At 40.7% G+C, this 24474-nt stretch overlaps 1 protein-coding gene and 1 pseudogene across 1 annotated transcript in view; one reads left to right on the top strand and one right to left on the bottom strand.

Moving 5' to 3' along the window:
• CUL5 (cullin 5) overlaps positions 1 to 24474 on the top strand; it is a 102677-nt gene that overhangs the window by 21445 nt on the left and 56758 nt on the right. Inside the window, exons 2-4 of the mRNA XM_003253093.4 lie at positions 4361 to 4470; positions 18122 to 18221; positions 22504 to 22680. Coding sequence (XP_003253141.1) covers positions 4361 to 4470; positions 18122 to 18221; positions 22504 to 22680 — 387 coding nt within the window. The remainder of the gene's footprint in view (positions 1 to 4360; positions 4471 to 18121; positions 18222 to 22503; positions 22681 to 24474) is intronic.
• LOC115830586 lies at positions 22631 to 22797 on the bottom strand (annotated as a pseudogene).

The raw sequence follows: 24474 nt of genomic DNA, 5'->3' as shown, positions 1-24474 counted from the left end.
CAAAAAGGAGAGCAAAAATATGTTTCCTGGTACTTAACAATGTCTATTGGGAGATTTCAGAGCCTAACCAGTGTTTAATTTATCTCTAGTACCTCTCTACTCTGGTACTCTGCACCTTTTATTTTTAATTGCAGGACTTACACTATATTTAATTTTATAAATTACCAAAAGTGCTTGTGGAAATAGACTTAATTGAAATTAGAAAGTATCCTCTTATTAAGAGGGTGTTCTTTTTTACCATGTCAGTCAAGAAAAGTATGTTCTTTCCATGGTTCTTTCATATTTGTTTATTTGCACACCTCTTCCTCATAGGGAAGAATAAAAGAAGAAAATGAGGGTTATAGGAAAATAATAAAAAGTAGAAAAAGTAATGTGAGGCCAGGCATAAAGTTATTATACAAAGTATATGCCACAGCATCACAATTCTGACTCTGAATTTCCCAGTAGCCAACACTAAGAGGAGTGCGAAGTTACTTACATGATTCATTTAAGTCCATAAGGTAAAAAGAAACTAGTTCAGGAGAGAAGCATAGCTAATCCCAGTACTGACTTTTTAGTGGATATCTCCCATGGGTCCTTATGATAAGAATACAGCAGCTGGGCGCGGTGGCTCACGCCTGTAATCCTAGCACTTTGGGAGGCCGACGTGGGCGGATCACCTAAGGTTGGGAGTTTGAGACCAGCCTGATGAACATGGAGAAACCCTGTCTCTACAAAAAATACAAAATTAGCCAGGCTTGGTGGCGCATGCCTTTAATCCCAGTTACTCGGGAGGCTGAGGCAGGAGAATCGCTTGAACCTGGGAGGTGGAGGTTGTGGTGAGCTGAGATCGTGCCACTGCACTCCAGCTTGGGCAACAAGAGCGAAACTCTGTCTCAAAAAAAAAAAAAAAGAAAAAAGAATACAGTGTGATAGAAGCAGGCATCTGGAGCAAGACAGTATATTAACTTTTAGGATGAACTATGTTCGTGAATATAAGCAGCATTTATAAGAGTATGATGTTAATTTGTAGTTCTTAACCTAGTTTGGGTCATAGACCATCTAACATTATTTTTATGTAATTTTATCATGAATTTGAGAAACATGCAGATTGTGGACTAACTTCAAGAGATTCTGATCCAATAGGCCTGAGGTAGGTTTTAGGAATCTGTATGTGTAATCACCACCTCAGATGATTTTTATGTAGGTTATTGTCAGATCATATGTTGAGAAACTGTTTCAGTGTTGTAATTTCAGGGAGTTTGCATATTCCATACAATCACTATATGCATCTCAGGTTCTTAACCTGAGCAATATCATCAACAGATTTGTATAACTGAAAAATAATCATGAGTCTGGGCCTGGTGGCTCATGCCTGTAATTCTAGCACTTTGGAAGGCTGAGGAGGGTGGATCACATGAATCCAGGAGTTCGAGACCAGCCTGGCCAACATGACGAAACCCCGTCTCTACTAAAAATACAAAAATTAGCCAGGTGTGGTGGTGCATGTCTAATCTCAGCTACTCGGAGGCTGAGGCATGAAAATCACCTGACCCTGCGAGGTAGAGGCTATAGTGAGCCAAGATTATGCCACTGCACTCCAGCCTGGGCAACAGAACGAGACTCTGTCTCAAAAAAAAAAAAAAAAAAAAAAAAAATCATGAGTTTCATAGGGTGTTTGGTGCTGGTGTACTAGAAAGTTAGGTTTTACATTTAAGTCTTTAATCCATCTTGAGTTAGTTTTTGCATGTGGTATAAGAAAGGGGTCTGGTTTTACTTTTCTGCATATGGCTAGCCAGTTATCCCAGCACCATTTATTGAATAGGGAGTCCTTTCTCTGTTGCTTTTGTCAGGTTTGCTGAAGATCAGATAGTTGTAGATGTGTGGTCTTATTTCTGGGCTCTATTCTGTTCCATTGGTCTGTGTATATGTTCTTATATCAGTACCATAATGTTTTTTGGTTACTACAGTGCTGTCGTATAAAGACACATGCACACATATGTTCATCACAGCACTATTCACTCTAACAAAGACATGAAATCACCCCCAGTGCCCATCAATGATAGACTGGATAAAGAAAATGTGGTACATAAACACCATGGAATACTATGCAGCCATAAGAAAGAACAAGATCATGTCCTTTGCAGGGACATGGATGGAGCTGAAGGCCATTTTCCTTAGCAAACTAATGCAGGAACAGAAAACCAAACACTGCATGTTCTCACTTATAAGTGGGAGCTAAATGATGAGAACACATGAGCACATAAAGGGGAACAACACACACTGGGGCCTACCAGAGGGTGAAGGGTGGGAGGAGGGAGAGGATCAGGAAAAATAACTAATCGCTTAATCCTGGATAATGAAATAATCTGTACAACAAATCCCCATGACACAAATTTACCTTTGTAACAAACCTGCACATCCTACACATGTATCCCTAAACTTAAAAGTTAAAGAAAATTTATGACTTTTGTTGAAATTTATTGGCCAAAACAAATCAGATGGTCCTAGTTCAGTGGCTTACTCCTATAACCTCAGCATTTTGGGAGACTGAGGTGAGTGCATCAGTTGAGCCCAGGAGTTCAAGACCAACCTGGGAAATATAACAAGACCCCGTCTCTACAAAAAAAATACAAAAATTAGCTGGGCATGGTGGTGTGCACGTGCTGTCCCAGCTACTTGGGAGGCTCAGGCAGGAGAATTGCTTGAGCCCAGGGGGTCAAGGCTACAGTTAGCTATGATCACTCCACTGTACTCCAGCCTGGGTGACAGAGCGAGACCCTGTCTCAAAAACAATCAAAAAACAAATCACATGGTCACATTTAACTTGAAAAGGAGTACTAATGACTAACACATATGGGGTTTCTCTCTCTCTGTTTTTGGTAATGTAACTGATTATTATTTTTCCTAATATTGCACTACTTTTACATTCCAGGGATAAACTGTATGATTATGAGGTCTGATTGTTTTGATATGCCACTTGTTTGATTTGATAATATTTATTTAGATTTTTGCATCTTTGTTCTCTGGTAAGATTGGCCTAGAGTTTCCATTTCTTATGCTTTTCTCAACAGTTCAGTGTCAGGGTTTTTTGTTAGCATTATAAAAGGAGATGAGTATTTTTCTGTTTTTTTTCTCCTCAGTTTTCAGAGTTTATGTAGATTTCCAATATACTTTTTGTGAGGAATTTAGGACAACTACAAAATTAGATGATACAGTCTCCATGTAAGACCATTTTCACTTCTTTTTTTTTTTTTTTTTTGGAGTCTCGCTCTGTCGCCCAGGCTGGAGTGCAATGGCGCAATCTCGGCTCACTGCAAGCTCCGCCTCCTGGGTTCACGCCATTCTTCTGCCTCAGCCTCTCCGAGTAGCTGGGACTACAGGCGCCTGCCACCACGCCCGGCTAATTTTTTGTATTTTTAGAAGAGACGGGGTTTCACCGTGGTCTCGATCTCCTGACCTCGTGATCCGCCCGCCTCGGCCTCCCAAAGTGCTGGGATTACAAGCGTGAGCCACCACGCCTGGCCAACCATTCTCACTTCTGACACCAACTGTAAGTTTGGGGGATTCGCAAAACCACTGTCAGGTTTGATAATTCATTAGAAAGGCTCATAGCATTTAGTGAAAGCTGTTGTACCCATAGTTATGATTTGTTATAGGGAAAGGATTAGGATAAGATCAGCCAAAGGAAGAGACTCATAGGGCTAAGTTTAGGAGAGTTCCAAATACGAGCTTATCTTGCCCTCTCCGCATATGGTCAGGACACATTTCTCTCCTGGCATCAATGTGTGACAGTATGCACGAGTACCACCAAATAGGGAAGCTCACCCAACCTTTACTGTTGAGTTTTGATGGAGCTTATTCACATAGGTGTGACTGATTACTTGCTCACAGGGATTTCAGTCTCCATGTTGACTGACCCCCTGTGACCCCAAACCCGTATCTCAAGTTATATTGTTCATCTTCCCAGTTGGTCAGCCTCTACCTAGGATTATATAGGTGTGGACAGTCCCCTCCCTGAATTGCATTATTAGCCTATCCAGTATGACCCAAGGCCTCCCAGACAAAGACATAGTTTTTAGATGTAACTTTCTAAGTGTCCAGAGGTTATCTACTAGAAGCCAAGAGGAAAGACCAGACTGTCTCCTTGGACAAGGCCAAATTCTTCACTAAACATATTTGTACAATTAATTTTTCTCTTTTATGATTGTCTTCCTGTGATTCCTCAATAACAGATTAAGCCTGTAGGGATTCCATTATGGAAAACTGGTTCATTTACATTTGAGCCCTTCGTTTCTCTAGCTGTCTGATAAAAATTACAGGATGCTTTTTATTTAACTGCATTTAAATTAAACTCCCTTTTATCTTTTTTTTTTCCAAGAATAAAGGTTCTCTTCAATTTGAAGACAAATGGGATTTTATGCGCCCGATTGTTTTGAAGCTTTTACGCCAGGAATCTGTTACAAAACAGCAGTGGTTTGATCTGTTTTCGTAAGTACCCCACTAATTCTGTTTGCTAGCATAAAGGAAATTTTGGTGATGTCTTTCTATACCTAAATGGAATGTGTAACTCTAAGCTGGTCTGTTTACCTATTAAAAAGTATTACTAGTTATATTGAGGGTCTCCAAGACCTCTCCCAGGTATGATGATTTGCTAGGGGGCTCACAGGACTGAACATACAGTCATACTCACAGCTATGAGTCATTACAGTGAAAGGATCCAAAGCAAAATCAGCAAAGGGAAAAGGTACATGGGGTGAAGTGCAGGAAAAAACAAGCACAAGCTTCCAAGAAGAGTCCTTTCCCAGGGGAGTCACACAGAACACACATAATTTTTCCAGCAATGATTGACAGCGTGTGATAAGTTGTCTACCAGAGAAGCTTATTGGAGACTCAGTACTCAGGGTTTTTATGGGGGCTGGTCACATAGGCAGTCTCTCTCAACATGTACCAAAATCAGTGTAAACCATATTGTTCATATAAACAGTTTAGGTACAGTGAGCCACTGTTATTTCAGGAAAGTTTTATTTAAGTATAGGAAACTGTTGACCATTCAAGTTCTCAGATGCCAGCCAAGGGCTAATCTTACAAGCAGGCATTTCTAGGGGATGCAGTCTCAGGGGTGCTGGTTTAACTTTTTGCCATTGGCCAAATTGTCTTTATAGCAAAATTATGTCAGCATGCCCCCATGTAGCAGGACAAGACCAACCTGTAGTATTGATCTCAGTTGCCCCCAACCCCCCCCCCCTTTTTTTTTTGAGATGGAGTCTTGCTCTGTTGCCCAGGCTGGATTGCAGGGGTGCCATCTTGGCTCAGTGCAACTTCTGTCTCACGAGTTCAAGTGATTGTCATGCCTCCGCCTCCTGAGTAGCTGGGATTACAAGCGTGCGCCACCATGCCCGGCCAATTTTTGTATTTTTAGTAGAGACGGGGTTTCTCCATATTGTCCTGGCTGGTCTTAAACTCCTGACCTCAGGTGATCCGCCTGCGTTGGCCTCCCAAAGTGCTGGGATTACAGGCATGAGCCACTACACCTGGCCAGTTATCCCTTTTTAGGGGTCCTGGATTTAGCCAGTTAAACTCCATTAATCATAAGGTTTATCTTAGAAAACCATGTGGCTTTCTCTTTCAGTTTCTGTATAGGCCTTTTTTTAACATGGTCAACTCGGGCACAGTATAACTCAGGGTGGTAAGTTGAAGCAGACCTGAAAGCCTTCCAGGATTGAGACAGTGACTTGCTAGGGTGCATACACTAACAAATATAATCCCAGAGGACACATGTAGTACTTCTAGAAACAAGATACTCCAAGCAAGATATTAGGTAGTACAGGTTAACAAGGCCCCCGCTGTGGCCTCCCACCGTGGGGCCTGACATTCTGGGGTTCCCTGTTTAGTGTGGTTGATTTATAATTCAGTTCAGGCCTTGGTTTCAGATGGACTGCTTGAAGGCAGTTAGTTCCAAACAGGAGGTGTTCTACATGGAAAATGCAGAAGCTGAGGCTGTTCCTTGCCATCTCATAGTTGGTGCTGTTAGGTGTGATTGTAAGTTCAGCAGTCAGTTTGAATTAAAAGGACTCATGGCAGCTTGGAAAGGGAACCCTGAGAGATTTCCTTTAGGAAAAGGGGGAAAGCTTTTAGGAATAGTTGTGAAAAGCAAAAATCATTAATGTCCTCCTCCTCCACTGTCCCTTCCTGGCTGCTAGGTTTTGTTTTTTCTTCCTTATAAAATCAGTATATCCCTTTCAGTAATGAAAATTTCATGTCTTCTTAATCATTCAGACCTGTATGAGTGACAAAAGTTTTTTTTACTAAAAAACATTTTTCTACAACTGAATTAGAAAGACATACTATATTTAGGAATTGATCAGGATGAAATCCTGAATTTTTAAGACTTTTCAAAATGGGCTTATGTTATCTGTCACCCCTTTTGTCCTGATCATTTATCTAGTGGGTAGCCTAGAAAACATCAGTTCCTTTCTGGGGACAGCTGCGTTTAATAACCAGACTGACCTACTAAGGTCTGTGTGTACCAGGAGGAGTGACAGGAAAGAGAGAACTAGAGTCAGGGTATTAAATCTGTTGTTGCAAACTGTAACCAATCCAGAAAGGCAAACACAAGTCAGTAGCAGTGAGACATCTCAAGAAGGGGTCAAAATCTAATCTGTAAGAAGTGGGCGAAGGGGCCCCACTCTTTGTGATGTGCCCCCTCCCAACTACACCTTTTTTTTTTTTTTTTTGAGACAGAGTCTGGCTCTGTCCCCCAGGCTGGAGTGCAGTGGCACCATCTTGGCTCAGTGCAAGCTCCGCCTCCCGGGTTCACGCCATTCTCCTGCCTCAGCCTCCCTAGTAGCTGGGACTACAGGCGCCCACCACTGCGCCCTGCTAATTTTTTTGTATTTTTGGTAGAGACAGGGTTTCACTGTGTTGGCCAGGATGGTCTCGAACTCCTGACCTCGTGATCCGCCCACCTCGGCCTCCCAAAGTGCCAGGATTACAGGCTTGAGCCACTGCGCCCAGCCCTCAACTACAACTTTTGGTAGGAACCACCAGTGGGGAATACTGTTAGTCTCCATATCAGATATATAAGACCAATCAGCAGCTTGATTTTGGATAGTCCCATCAGAGAATAAGACTTTTTCTCTGGGTGTCTGTGAGTGGTTGAGGTGGTCCAGCCAGAATCCGTGATGTTTTCATAGTTTCTGGCTCCACAGGAGGATATCTTTTAAATATTCAGTAGTCTTTGACGGCCAAAGTGGCTTACACCTGTAATCCCAGAACTTTGGGAGGCCAAGACAGGGTGATCACTTGAGCCCAGGAGTTCAAGACCAGCCTGGGCAACATAGTGAGACCCTGTCTCTGAAAAAAAAAAAAAATTATCTGGGTGTGGTGGCACATGCCTGTAGTCCCATGTAATTGGGAGCTGAGGTGGGAGGATTGCTTGAGCCCTCAAGCCGATTGCTTGCTGCATTGAGGCTGCAGCAAGCTGTGACTGTGCCACTACACTCCAGGCTGGGTGACAGAGCAAGACCTTGTCTCAAAAAAAAAAAAAAAAAAAAATTGAGGCAAATTCCTGTTTATTGAGTATATGCCTGCTTTTGGTTCAGCACAGTTTGTGTTGAGGTTGAAATAGCCCAGTAGCAGAGTGTCAGGTTTCAGCCTAGCGTCAGATCCAGGTAATTGAGATCTGTGATTTCAGGATTCCAAAACAGTTAGTGTCTTGTCTTTGGCAGCAGCAAAGCCAAGATACTGCAGGCTCGCAGTCATATTTCAAGTCCGAGTGATCAGCGAAACTGTCCTAAGTCCTTTTTACCTTGTCTTAGGATCCAACTTGATCTGCTCGAAAATATGCACATCAGGCTGGAAAATCATCAGCTTCTAAGGGTCAGACATCTAATTTCACAAGAATTCAATAGCAGTGAAAAACTGCATTTAAAATTCCAAAAGTGTATTTCTTCCATCTGGAGATTTCGTTTGTTTTCATGTTGTCTCTCTTTTTCCAGGGTCATCAGTAGTTAAAAAAGTCATAGTAAATATCATCCATTGTGGAGATTTATTCTGTTCCCAATACTCAGAGAGTTTAAATTCCAGTCCCTTCAGCAGAAGAAAGCAAGAAATTTTGTCTCACTAACTCTTCCTGATTGGGACAATCCCTCTAGCATTTATGAAATGACTAGCAGCATATTACATATTATATCAGTTTTGATTATACATCTAGATGCAATAGCTGCAAAGTACAAACTCATCTCTCAGTCCCCCCACTTTATTTTAAATTTATTTATTTATTATTGAGACAGAGTCTTGCTCTGTTGCCCAGGCTGGAGTGCAGTGGCACAACCTCAGCTCACTGCAGCCTCTACCTCCCAGGTTCAAGCGATATTCCTGCCTTGCCTCTTGAGTAGTTGGGACTACAGGTACCCACCACTGTGCCAGGCTAATTTTTGTATTTTCAGTAGAGACAGGTTTTCACATGTTGGCCAGGGTGATCTTGAACTCTTGACCTCAAAGTTATCTGCCCACCTTGGCCTCCCAGAGTGTTGGGATTACAGGCATGAGCCACCGTGCCCAGCCATCCTTATTCCTTATTTTAAATTTAATCAACCCCCAGCAGTAAATTCAGTGTTTTTAAGAGTAACACATTACAGCTGCTGGGAGATCCTGACTGGAATGCAAGGTGTAGGAAGGAACTGCAGCAGCAGCAGCTAGGCTGAAGAAACAGCTGGAGTGGTTCACTCTCCCCATTCCTGTTTCTGCCCTAGTTTATCTAAAGCTTTGCTCCAGCCCTGGGCTCTGATCTTGCTATTATTTTTTCCTATTTAGAGGAGAGAGCATACAAACTTTTAACATTTTTGGTCCACCCAAAACTCACCTTTGGGAACTTATGGGTCTCTTCCCACCTGGAGGCAAGAAAAAAAACAACAACAAAAAAAACAACCAGAGACATCATCCAGGCTCTGTTTTTTCTCCCTTCACTTTAGTCAGCATGGCCAGAAACTGCCAGGGGAATGAGGTAGCCAATTCTCCTGGTTTAGAGCTATCATTTTCAAATTTCATAGGTAATTTTTACCTGTCACAACAGATAGAAGCTCAGCTGCTGTTTCATACTATGAATGATTTTATAGCCACCCAAGCAGCAAATGTTTGTCATCCTACTGCTTCTTCCCTCTTCATGAGTCCAACTTCTAATACCAGCTGTGTCAGCAATCCCAAGGTCACCCCTAGGCTCAGTGATTGCTGGGAGTATTCATGGGACTCACCATGTAGTTGTATTCATGGCTATGAATTATTACAGCGAAAGAAGCAAAGCAAAATCAACAAAGGGAAAAAGTGCATGTGGCAAAGTCCAGGGGAAACGAAATCCAAACTTCCAAATGTCTTGCAGAGGAGTCACACATTAAGTTTAATCCTCCAGCAACTGACAGTGACCACACACATAAAATATTGTCTACCAGGGAAGCTGATTAGGGACTCAGCACCCAAACTTTCTGCTGGGGGCTGGTCATGTAAGCAGCTTCTGCCTGGCACATACCAAAATTCGAGACTGGCAGAAGAAAAGGAAGTGTCCAACGTAAGTCATGCTGTTTGTGTAAACAGTTTAGAAACGTAAAACATTCTCGTTAAGGAATGATGGGAATCCTCCCAAAAATCCAAATTGCCACATCCTAGCCAAAGGCCAGTCTTGCACACAGGTCTGTCTTAGGATAGCAGTCTCAGACACACTATTAAAATGCTGTATCAATGAATTATAGATGTATAATTGCATAAGCTGTACACATTGGGCTATTGTAATCGTTTTCTGTCTTTATCACTTAAAATATTCTAATTTCCGAAATGATGTAGGACCTTGTTGCATACTATCAATTAACTTATACTTCTGGCCTTTGGGAAATTAAAGTTCAGTAAGAAAAAGCTGAGGCCTTTTAAAGCTTTATTACATTCATGTGTACATATGTTTTTTGTAAATTATTCAATTAAACTATTTTATGAATGATACGTTGGGTGTGGTGGGGTGTTTTGTTGTTATGTTGTTTTTGCCAGTCTGTGTTGATAAGACTTATTATCGAGAATAGTGCTTGTTCTCTGAGTACTCCTGACTTAGAAAAGGAGCATAGAGTGATGGTGTTCCCTACTAAAAGGGGACTTCAAAGTAGAAATCGTCAATAACCTTGTACTTGCTACAGTTAGTGGCCTCAACATGATGTTTTTAAAGATCTTTTGGCCGGGTGTGGTGGCTCACACCTGTAATCCCAGCACTTTGGGAGGCCGAGGTGGGTGGATAACCTGAGGTCAGGAGTTCGAGACCAGCCTGGCCAACATGTCTACTAAAAATACAAAAATTACCTGAGTGCGGTGGTGGGCCTCAGTAATTCCAGCTACTTGGGAGGCTGAGGCAGGATAATCACTTGAATCCGGCAGGCAGAGGTTGCAGTGAGCCAAGATTGCACCATTCTACTCCAGCCTGGGAAATGAGCAAAACTCCATCTCCAAAAAAAAAAAAAAAAAAAGATCCTTCATCTCCGTGGAGTACCTAAAGCAGTTCAATGTATCGTCCTTTTAGGTAAAGGGATTCCTATATATCACCAAAATTGCAAGACCGACAATAATTAAAACCCTTGTAAATTTTAGCCATATTTTGGCCATGTTAATCATTAACATTTAGGTTACTTATATCTTTCTAAATCTTAGTTACTAAGTAATGTATTAATGTTAAGGTACATTGACTATCTGAGATTTTCCCCCCTTTTCTCCTAATCTATATTCTTTCTCAGTTGAAGTATTCTTGGTATTTTGGGTGGTATAAGAGATTGTTCTGCATATTGTGCAATATTTATCACTTCTGCCCTTCACTCTTTTTTTTTTTTTTTTTTTTAATTGAGATAGAGTTTCATTCTTGTTGCCCAGGCTGGAGTGCAATGGCACAATCCTGGCTCACTGCAACCTCTGCCTCCCGGGTTCAAGCAATTCTCTTGCTTCAGCCTCCCAAGTAGCTGGGATTACAGGCATGCACCACCACACCTGGCTAATTTTTTGTATTTAGTAGAGATGGGGTTTCATCATGTTGGTCAGACTGGTCTTGAACTGCTGACCTCAGGTGATCCACTCACCTTGGCCCCCCAAAATGCTGGGATTACAGGTGTGAGCCACTGTGCCCGGCCTGTCCATGCTTATCAACTCCAGTCATGAACACTCCTTCTGCGTCTTTCCCCTCACCCTTCTGTGTCTTTCTCCCCACCTTGCATTATAAAAACAAAGATTCTCCCATGTTTCCAGATACCCTTCTAGGGGAACAATACCTTCCTCAGTTGAGAACTGCTACTGTAGATCCATTTACAATTTTAGCCATTTTTAAGTGTACAATTCAGTGGCATTAATTATATTCACAGTGTTTTGCAAACATCAACACAGTCCATTCCCCAAACCTCTTCATCATCTGAAACAGAAGCTCTGTACCCATTAAACAATAATTCTTCATTCTTCCTCTCCTCAGCTCCATTTTAGTTTCCATCTATGAATTTGCTTATCTAGATAACTCATATAAATGGAATCGTATAGTATTTGTTGTTTTGAAAGACATACTGTTTTTTAGTGGGCTTGGTTATTCAGTTCAGGTTTAATGTTATGACTGATATTCTTGCTTTTGTTGCTTCTATAACTTTATCATGGATCTGATGTTATTGTTTCTTCATTTTCCCTTTCTTTGTTTTTATTAATTTTAAAGTTTATTTCCATTAGTGGTTGCCTTCGTGTTTCTTGCTCTTAGTTAGAAGCATGTGATAGTCCTACTACTTGGAAAAAAAAATACATATCATTTTATCACACCAAGGTCACACTATTCTTCTCTTCTACACAAGGAAATCAAAACCTTTGGAATAGTTTTTACTTCTTGCTGCTTTTCCTGTCGCTTCTGTCTGCCTCCTTAAGACTTTTGAGAAGCTTCTATTTCCTCCCTTTCCTATTTCCCAACTCCGAGATTTTTCTAATATAGTTAAGTTTTTAAAAATATTTACCTTATAGCATGTTGCCTTTTAAAAGCGCTTTGGGGCTGGGTGTGAATGCTCATGCCTGTAATCCCAAAACTTTGAGAGGCCGAGGCTGGAGGATTGCTTGAGGCCCGAGTTTGAGACCAGCCTGGGAAACACAGTGAGATTCCATCTCTACAAAAAATTAGCCAAGGCTGGGTGTGGTGGCTCATGCCTGTAATCCCAGCACTTTGGGAGGCGAAGGCAGGTGGATCACCTGAGGTCAGGAGTTCGATACCACCCTGGTCAACATGGTGAAACCCTGTCTTTACTAAAAATACAAAAATCGGCTGGGTGTGGTGTTGTACACCTGTAATCCCAGCTACTTGGCTGGCTGAGGCACGAGAATTGCTTGAACTCGGGAAGCGGAGGTTGCAGTGAGCCGCGATTGTGCCACTGCACTCCAGCCTGGCTGACAGAGTGAGATTCCGTCTCAAAAAAAAAAAAAAAAAATTAGCCAGTCATGGTTGCACATGCCTGTAGTCCCAACTACTCAGGAGGCTGAGGCAGAAGGATCCTTGAGCACAGGAGTTTTAAGTTATGAGCTCATCATGCCACTGCACTCCAGGCAGGGTGACAGGGAGAGACCCTGTCTCAACAAAAAAAAAGTACATTGAGAACGTTCTTCCCTGATATAGCAATGCAGAGAAGTAACTGGTGATTGAGAAAAGAGAGCTGGAGAAGATGTACCAAATCCCTTCTAAATTTGACTCTTCTTTTGATAAGATTTCTAGGGAATTATCTAACTCCACCCCCTTTACCACACCATTCCCTGTTATCCTATGAGACTCAAGTCCTGTTTGAACCTTTCTGACATACATGCAGAAGTGATTTGAGTACGGCAGGGTTACAAAGGTAGGTTTGTTTTTCGGACGCACAGATCTCCTCTGATGGGTGACTTTGGCTCCAGAATTTTTCAACAGCCTTACCAACCTTTCTTAGAACTGTGCTGATTCTTACTGCTCAAACTTCCTTTCTTGTCTCCTCTACAGGGATCACACCTACACCCAGCTTTCTCTAGCCCATTTTCCATTTTCCTTCACAGGTGTTCCCTTAGTAAATCTCTTACATTAATAATCTCATTAGCTTCTTTTGTTTTTGTTTTGTTTTTTTTTTTTTTTTTTTTTTTTGAGACGGAGTCTCTTGTCACCCAGGCTGGAGTGCAGTGGCACGATCTTGGCTCATTGCAACCTCTGCCTCCCAGGCTCAAGTGATTCTCCTGCCTCAGCCTCCCAAGTAGCTGGGATTATAGGCGTCTGCCACTGCGCTGGCTAATTTTTGTATTTTTGGTAGAGACGGGGTTTCAATATGTTGGCCAGGCTGGTCTCGAACTCCTGAGCTCAGGTGATCCACCCACCTCAGCCTCCCAAAGTGCTGGGATTACAGGTATGAGCCACCACGCCCACACCCGGCCTGTTTTTTTTTTTTCTTTTTTAGACAAAGTTTTGTTCTTGTTGCCTAGGCTGGAGTGCAGTGGCGTGATCTCGGCTCACTGCAACCTCTGCCTCCTGGGTTCAAGCGATTCTCCTGCCGCAGCCTCCCAAGTAGCTGGGATTACAGGCACCTGCCATCAAGCCTGGCTAATTTTTTGTATTTTTAGTGGAGATGGGGTTTCATCATGTTGGCCAGGCTGGTCTCAAACTCCTGACCTCAGGCAATCCACCCGCCTCGGCTTCCCAAGGTGCTGGGATTATAGGCGTGAACCACCTCACCAGGCCCCATCAGCTTCTTAAAAGGCTTCTTAAACTAACACGAGTCAATGTGGAATGTCTGGCACATAGTAAGCAGTTAATACATGTTAGTTTTGTTATAGTAAATGAAATAAAAGATGATGGTGACTATCATTATGGTAATGGGAGGTAATGGGAGGGAAACGTCCACATTAGAGAGACATTTGCATGATGAATGTAATAGGACTGTGATTGAATATAAGGGATAAAAGGGGGTTGGGTTGCCCAATTTTTTTCTTATCACTTCACATTTCACTTTACAGGTAGGGTTATAAGCACTATAACCACATTGATGTGCTTATAGTCCACTGCAGTTACCTTAGTCATCCACAATTCTTCTTTTTTTTTGAGACAGAGTCTTGCTCTGTCGTCCAGGCTGCAGCACAGTGGCGCAGTCTTGGCTCACTGCAACCTCCACCCCTGGGTTCAAGCAATTCTCATGCCTCAGCCTCCCAAATTTCTGGGACAATAGGCGTGCCTCACCACACCAGGCTAATTTTTGTATTTTTTTAGTAGAGATGGGGTTTCACCATGTTGTCTAGGCTGGTCCTGAACACCTGGCCTCCAGTGATCCACCAACTTTGGCTTCCCTAAAAGCTGGGATTACAAGCTTGAGCCACTGCACCTGGCCCACAGTTCTATATACTGTCAATTTTTTTTCATAAAATATCCTCTCTCCTATTTTTATACACCTTTGCCTGGCAAACTCCTATTTTTGGAGATTAAGCTCAGGAACCAACTATTCCAGGAAGCCTTTCCTTTTCCTCTCTACCTCTCACTCACCCTTACCCTGTCCTTGAGTTCCTAAACCATCTTTTGTTTATATGCATAAAATAGTTGTAAACATATTATAATCTATCAATTTTTCTATCAGTTTCTTTTTTTTCTTTTTTGAGACAGAGTCTTGCCCTGTTGCCCAGGCTGGAGTGCAGAGGTGGAATCTTGGCTCACTGCAACCTCCACTTCCTGGGTTCAAGCAATTCCCTTGCCTTAGCCTCCTGAGTAGCTGGGACTACAGGCGAGCACCACCATGCCTGGCGAATTTTTGTATTTTTAGTGGAGATGGGGTTTCGCTATGTTGGCCAGGTTGGTTGTGAACTCCTGGCCTCAAGTGATCTGTCCACCTCGGCCTCCCAAAGTGCTAGGATTAAAGGCATGAGCCTCCATGCCCGGCCTGTTTCTTTTTAAAAAAATTGTTTTTAGAGGCAGGGCATTACTCTTTCACTCAGGCTGGAGTGCAGTGGCACAATAGTAGCTCACTGTAACCTTGAACTTCTGAGTTCAAGTGATCTTCCCTCAGCCTCCTGAAAAGCTAGGACTACAGGCATGTGCCACCATGCCCAACTAATTATTTTATTTTATTTTTGTATAGATGTGATCTTGCCATGCGGCCTAGGCTAATCTCGAACTTCTGGCCTCAAATGATCCTCCTGTCTTGGCCTCCAGGAGTGCTAGGATTACAGGCATGAGCCAATATGCCCTGCCCAGTCTCTTCTTTTAGACTCTAGATTCCTTTAGTCATTAGATGAGACTGTATAGGTATGCAGGAGTCATTTAATTGTTTTGTAATTTATTCTAAGAGTATTGGGAAACCATTAGAGGATTTAAGTATGGGGTAATATGATGCGACTTGAGTTTTGTAAAGATCACTTTAGCTTCTTGTTTAATAGATTGGAGGGTTTCAAGAGTAGATTTGGTTTAGTGTGAGTTCTGGAGCCTGATTTCCTGGCTCCACCATAAACTAACTGTATAATCTTGGATTGTTTTTCGTTCAATTTCCCCATCTGTAAAATAAGGATAAAATAGTAGTACTTTAGAATTGCTATGAAGATAAAATAAGTTAAAAGAACTTAGAATAGTATCTGGCTGGTGCCTCACGCCTGTAATCCAGCACTTTGGGAGGCCAAGGCAGGTGGATCACCGGAGGTCAGGAGTTTGAGACCAGCCTGACCAACATGGCAAAATGCCATTTCTACTAAAAATACAAAAATTAGCCAGTGGTACATGCCTGTAATCCCAGCTACTTGGGAGGCTGAGGCAGGAGAATCGTTTGAACCCAGGAGGTGGAGGTTGCAGTGAGCCAAGATTGCACCATTGCACTTCAGCCTGGGCAACAAGAGCGAAACTCCATCTCTAAATAAATAAATAAATAAATAGTATCTGGCACATAATAAGCAGTCAGGTGTTACCTTTTATATTGTTATTTAACAAATATTTGTGTGCTTATAGCATACTAGGCACTGGACCAGATACCATTATCAAGCTGAATTGAACAAGTGAAAAAAGCATTGAAATTAATATGGAGACAAAACTTTGGGCTCTAATAATGTCTCTAAAAATTGGAATACAGGCCAACCCCAGTGGCTCATGCCTATATCCTGGCCCTTTGCGAGGCTGAGGCGGGAGGATCACTTGAGTTCAGGAGTTCATGATCAGTCCAGACAACATAGGGAGACCGTGTCTCTACAAAAAACAAAAAATTAGCCAGACATGGTGGCACATACCTGTGGTCCCAGCTAGTCAGGAGGCTGAGGCAAGGTTGAGCACAGGAGGTTGAGGCTGCAGGAGCTGTGTTCATGCCACTACACCTCAGACTGGGCAACAGAGTGAGACAGTGTCTCAAAAAAAAAAAAAAAATTAGAATATAAAACAATTTGATTATTGACATGTTGTAATTCTGGAGTTGTTTTATTTGGATTTCTTTGACTTTTTTTTTATACTAGAGGCTCCATTATGAATTGAATGAATCATTGGGGAACATTTTTTGAATGAATGATTCTTCAGTATGACCCTTTCCTTTCGTTGTAAGTTTCTCCGATTTACAGCTTGGTAATTTGATTTACAACTTGGTAATTTTTTTACTTTTTTTTAAATTTTAATCTATTATTTTTTTTTTTTTTGAGACACAGTTTCACTCTGTTGCCCAGGCTGGAGTTCAGTGGCGCCATCTTGGCTCACTGCAACCTCTGCCTCCTGGGTTCAAGTGATTCTCATGCTTCAGCCTCCCAAGTAGCTGGGATTACAGGTGTGCACCACCACGCCTGGCTAATTTTTGTATTATTAGTAGAGATAGGGGTTTCACCATGTTGGCCAGGCTGGTCTTGAACTCCTGACCTCAAGTGATCTGCCCACCTCAGCCTTCCCAAGTGCTTTGATTACAGGCTTGAGCCACTGCCCCTGGCCTACAACTAGGTAATTAAGAAATTAATTTTCTGAATATGCTGTACTGGTATTAAATATATTTCTATAATGAAGGACTTTTTTGTTAACTATGTCAGCTTTATAAGTTCTGAGTTTTTGTTTATCAATTTATGATAGCTTTTGTTTTTGTTTTTTTGTTTAAAGGAGAAACAGTAATTGATGTGTAAGTGGGTAATATATGGGGAAGCTAGGAGATTTGCTTTATTGTGATTTAAGTGAGTAATTTTTTTAAAAAGACAAAATAGGCTGGCCCACAATCCCACCATTTTGGGGGGCTGAGGCAGGAGAATTGCTTGAGGATATGAGTTCAAGCCCAGACTGGGCAACATAGCAAAACCCCATCTCTACCAAAAATTTAAAAAACTAGACAGGTGCATGCTTGTACTCCCAGCACTCAGGAGGCTGAGGCGGGGGGATCCCTTGAGCACAGGAGTTTGAGACTATAGTGAGCTATGGTTGTGGCACTGTACTCCAGCCTGGGTGACAGAGTATATAACAAAGCTGGGCATGGTGGCTCACACTTTTAATTCCAGCACTTTGGAGACTGAGGCAGGAGGATCCCTTGAAACAGGGAGTTGAAGACCAGCCTGGACAACATAGCAAGACTGTTTCTACAAAAAAATTTAAAAAAAAAATTTGGCGTGGTGGCATGCTCCTGTAGTCCCAGCTCTTGGGAGACTGAGGAGGGAGGATCGCCTCAACCCAGGAGGTCAAGGCTGCAGTGAGCCGTGATTGTGCCAGTGCACACTAGCCTTTGCAACAGAGTGAGACCCTGTCTCTAAAAAATAAAAATTAAAATTAAAAAAAAATAATTAAAATAAAAAGGACAAAATAGTATACATCTATTGTGTTAAAGAATTAAAAGGATTTGTAGTTGTTTTTGCACAGGAAAATATTAATAGCAGTTAACTTTGGGCAGTGACATTGGGAGATGGAGACATGCTTTCATAACTAAATTTTATGTGGTAAGTAGCAGAGAATTAAAGAGGAAAACAATGGCTAAATAAAATAAAAATAGAAACAAATGTATATGTGAGGCAATTTACAAGCGTACTTGGTTTATATGAGTGAATTCAGACACCATTAGCTTGGTTCTAATATGGTCCATGGAAACTGTACTGAAATAGAATTTAACATGTTTCGTTCAGTTCTTGTTTCATTATTAGTGTTTGTTTACCTACTTTATATTCACAGGGATGTGCATGCAGTCTGTCTTTGGGATGATAAAGGCCCAGCAAAAATTCATCAGGCTTTAAAAGAAGATATTCTTGAGTTTATTAAGCAAGCACAGGCAGTAAGTTCTACATGCTTATTTTAGACTTGTTTTAAAACTACTCAGATAATATCATATTTTATAATTTTGAAAGTAGAACTTCTTGAAGTAATTTCAAAATATTGCATTGACTTTTGACACATTTGTTAAATAAATTTATTAATGAAATGATCGTCATTAGTTGGATTATTTTTTTCCCCCCAGTGATACTTCTGTCAAGAGGGTACATATTATATTTAATTAAAAGATGCTATAGCAAATTCAGTTTTTTATATTTTTTAGGAGTCCCCACCACCATTATTTTTTGGCTACACATCAGTCCACACAAATCTTTTTTTTTCTCTCATGACTAATACCTCTTCTCAAGTTGACAGTAATTTCTTCAATTCCAGATCCTTCTCCAATTGTAATTTCTTTAGACTGTCCTTTGTATTGCTGTTGCTGAGCTGAAATTCAGCACTGTTGTATTGCTGTTACGTATAAATGGCTAATAATATCAAAAATCAAAATCTCATTTTTGATCAAAATCAAAAATTTTGATCAAAAATCAAAAGCTCATTTAGGCATTAGATTTGTTGTGCAAGAGTTAGTTGTTTTTTTTTTTCTTTGACACCTTGTAATGTTGTTTCAAATCAGCCATGGCCTCTCTTATGAATAAATCCCTTACCATTTTGAGGAGGACCCTAAGGACATGAGATTATTTTCCTTTCTATAACATGAGCTCTGGGGCAGGGCACAGTATCTCAGGCCTGTAATCCCAGCACTTTGGGAGGCTGAGGCAGGCAAATCACTTGAGTCAAAGAGTTTGAGACCAGCCTGGGAAACATAGTGAGACCTTATCTCTATACAAAATAAAAAATTACCCAAGCGTGATGGTGCACCCCTGTGGTTGCAGCCACTCAGGAGGCTGAGGCAGGAGAATTGTGTGAGCCCGGAAGGTTGAGGCTGCCGTGAGCCGTGATCATGCCATTGCACTCAGCTTGGGCAGCAGAGTGAGACCCTGTCTCAAAAAAAAGCAAAAAAACAGAAAGGTCTGGTCTGATGGCTAGAAGGCTAGGCTAGAATTTCTTATTCTTTAGTTGGATCATTCCATTAATGTCTTGTACAACATTAGTAAAAGTTGTTTGTTAAATCGTGTTATTAAATACTAAAAGGTGCTTAGCAGTTGAAAATTAAAACTGAGTTTTTTCTATATATGACTTAAGATATTGAAATCAAATATATGATTGGCGTATATTTTAATTTTGCTAGTAGCCACTACCATGATGGAGTAAGACTAATCTATTGGATATTACTTAAGAGATTAAGTGTTTTATTGATAGTTTCTTGACAAATTTTTTAAATTGTAGTTTTGTAGGAAGTTATCTTTTAATGAAAATCTGTTTTCAAGCACTTAGAAAATTAAACGTTTCTGGATTAAGAAAATGTGGCACATATACACCATGGAATACTATGCAGCCATAAAAAATGATGAGTTCATGTCCTTTGTAGAGACACGGATGAAACTGGAAACCGTCATTCTCAGTAAACTATCGCAAGGACAAAAAACCAAACACCACATGTTCTCACTCATAGGTGGGAATTGGAACAATGAGAACACATGGACACAGGAAGGGGAACATCACACTCCGGGGACTGTTGTGGGATGGGGGGACGGGGGAGGGATAGCATTAGGAGATATACCTAATGCTAAATGACGAGTTAATGGGTGCAGCACACCAATATGGCACATGGATATACATATGTAACAAACCTAGGCCGGGTGCGGTGGCTCACGCTTGTAATCCCAGCACTTTGGGAGGCCGAGGCGGGCGGATCACGAGGTCAGGAGATCGAGACCACGGTGAAACCCCGTCTCTACTAAAAATACAAAAAAAATTAGCCGGGCGTGGTGGCGGGCGCCTGTAGTCCCAGCTACTCGGAGAGGCTGAGGCAGGAGAATGGCGTGAACCCAGGAGGCGGAGCTTGCAGTGAGCCGAGATCGCGCCACTGCACTCCAGCCTGGGCGACAGAGCGAGACTCCGTCTCAAAAAAAAAAAAAAAAAAAAAAACAAACCTGCACATTGTGCACATGTACCCTAAAACTTAAAGTATAGTAATAATAAAAAAAAATTAAATGTTTCAATATCACAATTTAAAACTATTTTCTTAGAAACTAATTTAGAGATAGTTTCTACTTGCATTGGGAAATGTACCACGTTTTTTTATGACTTGATAAAGATAAATTATGTTTATTTCAGATTGATAGAGCTTTATTCTTCAGTTTCTGGAAATAAACTTATAAAGAATTACCTTAGATGTTATTAACAGATGTTAAAAAATATGCTGAACACTGGCAAAAAAAGTAGGGGAGGGTTTCACTGTAACATGACTGAATAAAGTCTGGAAATGTAGACCTCAGCAAGAACCCAAGAATGGGATTTAGCACCACTAATTCTGAGCAGTTAATAGGAATAGCAATGCCAGACATGGGTCTTAAAAAGACCCATCTTTAAAAGATTTTTAAATGCTTAAGAAACTTTTTTTTTTTTTTTTTTTTTTTGTGAGTCATTTTACTTAGGCAATCTTCAATTGAACATACCTTGTTAGGAAGAACCAAATCTCCCAGATGGTTGAAGGGCAATATGCGCTGAAATGTTTATAACATTTTTTAAAGAACAAAAAAAAAGAAGTAAAAATAAACATAGGTGGAGTCTTTTTTGTTTAACCTAGATTAACACAACTGTTTTATTTGTTCACAATTCTGTGGCTTAGCAATTTGGGCTTGTCTCAGCTGATTTTGCCTGAGCTTATTAATGCAGCAGCAGTGAGCTGTTGGACATGGTGGTCTAAGAGAGCATTAAAACACATATATGGTTTTTGATGTGGCTTTCTCTTCCCTGTATGGTTTGTCATTCTCAAGGAAACCAGCCTTTGAGATGAAAGTGGAATCTGCAATACCTATTCATGGATAGGCTGAGAAATCTTACAGTGTTACATCGGTGGCATTCTGTTGGTCAAAGTAAATCACAGGACCAGCCCAAACTCTAATAGTGGGGGAAATACACTCCACCACCTTTTTTTTTTTTTTTTTTTTTTTTTTTTTTTGGAGATGGATTCTCACTCTGTCGCCCAGGCTGCAGTGCAGTAGCGCGATCTCGGCTCACTACAACCTCTGCCTCACGAATTCAAGCGATTCTCCTGCCTCAGCTTTCCGAGTAGCTGAGATTACAGGCGCATGCCACCATGCCTGGCTAATTTTTGTATTTTTAGTAGAGATGGGGTTTCACCATGTTGGTCACACTGGTCTCAAATTCATGACCTCGTGATCTGCCCGCCTCAGCCTCCCAAAGTGCTGGGGTTACAGGCATGAGCCACCGCGCCTGGCGTGACTCTACGACCTTTTCAAAACTTGAGATATAATTAATATACCATAAACTTTACTCTCTTAAAGGTTATGATTCAGTGGGTTGTAGTATATTTCATACAATTGTGCAACCATCACCCAATAATCTCAGAATATTTGCATCACCCTAAAAAGAAATCCTATACCTATGAACAGTCACTCCCTTCTCCCAACCCACTAAATCGCTAATCTGTTGTCCATGTGGATATGTCTATATTTGACATTTTCTGTAATTGGAATCATAATATGTGGCCTTTTGTGACTAGTTTCTTTCACAATATTTGTTTCTCTTTATGGCCGAATAATATCTATTGTTTGGATATACCATATATTGTGGGGTTTTTTGGTTTCTTTTTTCATTTGTTTAGTTTTTTTTTCTTTTTGAGACAGGGTATTGCTCTGTCTCCCAGGCCAGAGTGCAGTGGTGCAATCACAGCTCACTGTAGCCTCAACTGCTGGGGCTTAAGCAATCCTCCCACCTCAACCTCCTAAGTAGCTGGGACCACAGGCACACACCACCACACCCAGCTAATTTTTTGTATTATTTGTGGAGATGAGGTCTTGCTATGTTGCCCAGGTTGGTCTCAAATTCCTGAGCTCAAGCAATCCTCCTGCCTCAGCCTCCCAAAGTGCTGGGACTACCGTATGAGCCACCACGCCTGGCCCATATATTGTTTATCCATATTTCAGCTAATGGATATTTGGGCTGTTTCTACTTTTTATCTATTTTGAATAATGCTGCTATGAACATTCATATACAAGTTTTTTTGTGAACATGTTTTAATTTCTTTTAGATATAAGAGCTCGTATAATAATTTAAAAGTTATGTACAATTTAGACTTTGGCATGAATATGTTTTGTTCTTAATTTTTCATAGCAACTGCATTTATTTCAAATTGGTACACCTCTTTTTTTCAGCGAGTACTGAGCCATCAAGATGATACGGCTTTGCTAAAAGCATATATTGTTGAATGGCGAAAGTTCTTTACACAATGTGATATTTTACCAAAACCTTTTTGTCAACTAGAGATTACTTTAATGGGTAAACAGGGCAGCAATAAAAAATCAAATGTGGAAGACAGTATTGTTCGAAAGGTAAGACCATTTTTCTCATTGTTTTCCTAATATTCTTCAGAAAGAGGGTAATTTGGAAGCATTTGAAAGTAATTTGAACTTCTACACTTGATCTTAGCCAAAAGGCCGAGAAGCGATAGTAATTTGAACTTTTAAGTGGGTTTTTCTACTTCACATTCAATTGCTTTTCAGCTCTTACTAGATTTTATTGAATAATATTCTTTTTTGTGTCTTTAGCTTCAATCTTCTTTCATCTTTTTATGTGGTCTTAAGCTATAGATCTGCATCTTCAACCATTATCTCCTTTACTTTTCCTTTTTACTTTCTCCTTTTCCTGATATTATCTTCAGTATTTTATTTCTCTATTCTTTCTTTGTACTTTTTTTTTTTTTAAGAACTGGAGTGTCACTCTGCTGCCTAGGCGGGAGTGTGCAGTGGCTCCGTCTGCTCACTGCAACCTCCGCCTCCTGGGTTCAAGCAATTCTCCTGCCTCAGCCTCCTGAGTAGTTGGGACTACATGCACGTGCCACCACACCCAGCTATTTTTTTGTATTTTTAGTAGAGACCAGGTTTCACCATGTTGGCCAGGCTCGTCTCGAACTCCTGACCTCAGGTGGTCCACCTGCCTCAGCCTCCGAAACTGTTGGAATTACAGGCATGAGCCCCCGCACCCAACCTATACCCTTACTAGAAATTAAATTACTTTTTTCCCTCTCTCAAAAATTTCCTTTTATTAGGTTACCTTGTGATATCTTTATGTTTAATTGTGGCTAAACTGCTATCTTTATGATTTCCCTTTTACTTAATTCTTCTATTATAAATTCAGTATATACTGTGTTTATTTTCTATTTAAAAATTGTGTCAAGTAACCAGTCATGATTTAATGGAAAGAACTCAGTGCTGAATATGAAGGGTCTCCTAGGTTTCCCTTTCAACTCTTCAAACTCTGTCCTCATTTTCCATATATCTTTCCACTTCTAAGAATCAAATGGAACTGTAGATTTGAAAAGTAAAAAATGCCATTTGAACTTTAGTCAATTTACTGTTTACTGTTATGGTTATAGTAAAACACTCAGGCATTACAATAGTGTAACCTGGGCATTGTTGCCCCATCCCAGCCTTAAAATTTGCTCTGATGTTGACAGGGATACTGTAAATTTAGATACCCAGTGGTTCTTCAGTGATAGAAATCACTACAATATGGGAAATTTTTGCCAAGAAAAAAAAAAGTGAAAAACACTTCTGGCTGCTGTTTAATTTGTAGTCTCATAATCTTGTTCTCTTTTCTTGGCCATTCTCTATTGGTTGTGGGAAGCAGCATCCACTTAGTGATCAAGTGTATCAATTCTGGGACCACAGTCTTTGGATTCAAATCTCAGTGTTGCCACTGATGAGGTGCATAAATGTGGAAAGTTAGCTTTGCTATCTGTACCCCAGGTTTCACATATCTAAAGGGGGGATAATCATAGTACCTATATCAAGATTATGAGGATTAAATGAGTTATATGCGTACAATACATAGAGCAGTCCCAGGTACAGAATGAGTGTTATAAAACTGTTAACTCTTGTTGTTATTGTTGCTGTCATTAATGTATCTCCTACATCTGACCAAGTTTCTTGGAGTACTGATATAATCACCAATGTTTATATACCATTTTTATCATTTTAATGGAACATCTAAACAGTAGATTTGCATACTCTTTTATAAGGTCCAGTATCAGATTTTCAGTTGGTCCTTTTTGCATATTTTATGTGTCTTTACAAACATATGCATATGTCTATTTCAAACACACCAATATATCTGAAATTCAACCA

This window comes from Nomascus leucogenys, chromosome 15, assembly GCF_006542625.1.
Source record: "Nomascus leucogenys isolate Asia chromosome 15, Asia_NLE_v1, whole genome shotgun sequence".
NCBI lineage: Eukaryota > Metazoa > Chordata > Mammalia > Primates > Hylobatidae > Nomascus > Nomascus leucogenys.
This window is presented reverse-complemented; position numbering and strand designations above follow the sequence as displayed.